The following is a 3595-nucleotide window of genomic DNA, read 5'->3' as shown; positions in this document are numbered from 1 at the left end:
ATGAAAACCCCGAAACATCGTTATTATATGTAATTAAATAAAATTAAAAAATTTAAATAAGTAAGAGGACTTTTCATTCACTATATCTAATTATTATTTATTTTTTTATATTACAGTGTAACCTGGTTAAGTGGGCCCTGGATATGAGAAACCTTTAACACTGATAATTAATGAAAAAAAAAGTTAAACTTTAATGAAACTCATTCAGTAGAACATAACTTTAAGAAAATAAATAATAATAATTTTATAAGTTTTACTTATTTTTGTCCTTCAATGACTCCACCCCCAACCTTCTTCTCTACAGATAATATCCACAGTCAATAACTAACGCATCATAACAATATATAATTATTATACTAAAAAATGTTCAATAAAAGAAAGAATTTATTTATCACTGAGTATTCACTTTTCACCATTTGGAGGATCGAGGGCGGAATTGTCTGGGGTTGCACTTTTACACAAGTTTCTATCACAGTTCATTTTGACATGTCGGCCCTCGGCTAAGAACTACCTCTGTAAGGTGTAGATCACTTTCAGTACCGTAAGCCATAGAAGAAAAAGTGTCCCCCTTGTTGTTATATGACCCATATTTAAACCTCCTGTAACAGAAAATATTTTATAATGATTTATTTACCTGTTTATATGATAATGGATTATACAAATGTAGAATTCTGATGTATCATAATTATTATAACAATAATTAAAACAAATCAATATAAAATAACTTTTATTTGTCCTCAAAATAATTATAGGACATTGATAATAATCATGATAGTTTGGTACTTAGCAGCCTCACAGACACAGGTACTGTTCAGAATGTTTGAAGGCATAACTGAATGGAGGTGGTATATTTTATTTTAGGAAAATAGGGATTTTCACTTATAAGAGGAGGCAATGCATATGGAAACTGATTTCAGTGAACCTCTTTTTTTCATATTAAATTCTACAATATAAAATTATAACAAATAAATAATATTGACAAGATAGAATATTAGAAAGAGGATTTTGATTTAGAAGGCAGTGAAATATCAGTACATGGCTATATTATTATGCCATCTTGATTAACCTCCTCTGCTATGGAACTTGGAGAAAGGGGTATAATGAAGGGAGTACTTTCAAAGTGAGTTAGACCAAAAAATGGAGTCTATTCTTTTCTTATGTGTGGCTTCAGTTACACCATATTTGACAATTGACAGTTGGCAGTTGAGAGTTACTGCCACATTCTGTATGCCAGAAATTGCTAGGCTGGGAGATAAAAAAAAAAGTTGAGAGTCACTCAAATATGCTCACATTTTGTTGTTGGTATTGGTTTTTTGAATTACTATTAATTCCCAGTCACTTATATGTTGTAAACTTTAAATATTCTAAAAAATAATGATATTGTTTTTACTTTTTTTTTTTAATAAAAACTTTCTCTATTATACAAGAAACAACTATTTATTTCTATCAAACTTAATATTTCAATGCTTTCATTAAAAGAAATTAATTTTTTATAAACTGTTTCTAGAAAACACTCATTGAAAAATTTACCAAGTTAATTCAATTATATATTCAATCCTAACTTTTGAATATAGTTGGTCTGTGTGTATGTAATTTAATGTGTAATTATTAAATTTTGTTCTTGAAGGTAGTGTTTAAGCCGAAATGTTGTTATTAATCAAAATCGGTGAAATAATTTTACCTTCAAAATTAAAAAAACAATTATTCATTTCAACCAGTTGCAGATAGACTATTTTTTTTTCACCCTATTGATATCTTGAAATATAGTTTTGTTATTAATAATTGAAACATTTTATACTTACAAAGATCCAGAAAAGAAGCATAACTAAAGAATATAATGAACAATATTTTTTTTAAAAACAATAATATTAACTGAAAATCTACACAAAGCAACCATACATGAAGAACATAATACTATCCATTAAAAAATTAGATATTCAATTCAAATATGTTAACATTGATAAACAAGGAGTATTTAAAATGATAATTTCTCAATCCAAAAACAAAGAATAATAACTAAACAAAAAAATTAAACCAAAATGTATGAAAATAAAGCCAAAAAATAACAATAAAACTTTATATATGTGTATATAGTTGACTGTAAAAATTTAAATATAAGAAGATGGTCAGGGTTGTGGCCAAAAAAAGAAAAAAAAGTTTTTTATTTTAAAACTAGTAAATTTTTATTATATAGTTAATTCTTAAATGTTCAATTAATTTATTATGTTGTTTTCATAAATAAAAACTTTTTGTTAGATACATTAATTTTATTAAATATACTTCATACTAATAATATTTAAAAGTATAATAAATAAAAAATACATAACCTAGGTAGCATCCCAATAAGATATATAATAAAAAAAAAGACTATATAACAAGAAGATGGTTGGAGGTGTGGTCAGTAAAGAACATAAAATAGTAAAAACTTACTTTATTAGTGCAAATATTTTGGCTAGAATTCCAGCCCTTCATCAGAGCTAAGACCAATAACAAGATAACAACCATAATGAATAAACGGAAGTACAGATTAACTAGAAAATGAAAAAATAAGAGATAATAAAGATACATAAGTAGTATTAGAAGAAACAGTATAGTGTAAATATAATAAGAATATAAATGCAGCATGAGAATATGATAATATTAAAATTAAGAATTTTAATGAAAGAGGGAAGAGAAAGAAAACAATATGCATTTGAAAATTCAGTATGAAAATATAAGTATAAACTGAAAATTATTTAAAACTAAACTTATGAAAAAGTGAGGAAGAAAACATATTTGTAATTAATTAATACAAATACATTTTCATATGTATATTATTTTCTTTTTCTACCCTATTTCATAATTTCAATATTACTTCTTCTCATACTGATTTTACCTTCTTAAAAATTATTACACAATACATTTTCTTCCAATACTACTTTTGTATCTGTATTATTTGTTATTTTCGATTTCCTCTAGTCATTATGGTTGTTATCTTGTTTTTGGTCTTAGCCCTGAGGAAGGGCTGGAATTCTGGCCGAAATATTTACACTAATAAAGTAAGTTTTTACTTTTTTACGTTCTTTACTGAACACATCTCCATTCTCCTTAAATAATATCCATGATCAGCAACTAATGCATACTAAACTATATTTTGACAACATTGCAAGATTTCATTTTTCTCATATTCATGTCCTGCAGTGAAAAGAATTAAAAAAAAAAAAAGGATGTTCCTAATTAATCGTAAGATATTAGAATATACATTATACAAATTGAGATTAATCAAATATTAAGGTTTGGATTCTATATATTTATTATTAGTGTTGTTATGTGTTGATGAGATTTGAGTAACATTATTTAAATTTTGTACATCCATTTCACTCTTGCTTAGCACTATTCCAAAACTTGTGTGTATTAGTTTTAATTGAGAGTTAATTGTTATTTAATGTATAATACATCAGTTTTCAAACAATTGTAAGTAATGTTTATATTCTTTTTTTTTTTTTTTTTTTTACTACTTTTCACTTCTTTATTTAATCATTGAGAATAGTCCATCATCTGGCCCAATCTATAATTATATTAGAAAAAATTATATCTTATCAACCAAAATTATATC

At 25.3% G+C, this 3595-nt stretch overlaps 1 protein-coding gene across 1 annotated transcript in view; it reads right to left on the bottom strand.

The window, feature by feature from the left end:
* Positions 1-190: 190 nt before the first annotated feature.
* LOC106686874 (uncharacterized) overlaps positions 191-3595 on the bottom strand; it is a gene marked incomplete at its 5' end in the record, with an annotated part of 19961 nt that continues 16556 nt past the window's right edge. The window contains 1 exon segment of the mRNA XM_014430453.3: positions 191-599. Within this exon segment, the coding sequence (XP_014285939.3) occupies positions 508-599 (92 nt within the window).

This window comes from Halyomorpha halys, unplaced genomic scaffold (assembly GCF_000696795.3).
Source record: "Halyomorpha halys isolate HHAL.00 unplaced genomic scaffold, Hhal_1.1 Scaffold891.1, whole genome shotgun sequence".
Lineage (NCBI taxonomy): Eukaryota > Metazoa > Arthropoda > Insecta > Hemiptera > Pentatomidae > Halyomorpha > Halyomorpha halys.
This window is presented reverse-complemented; position numbering and strand designations above follow the sequence as displayed.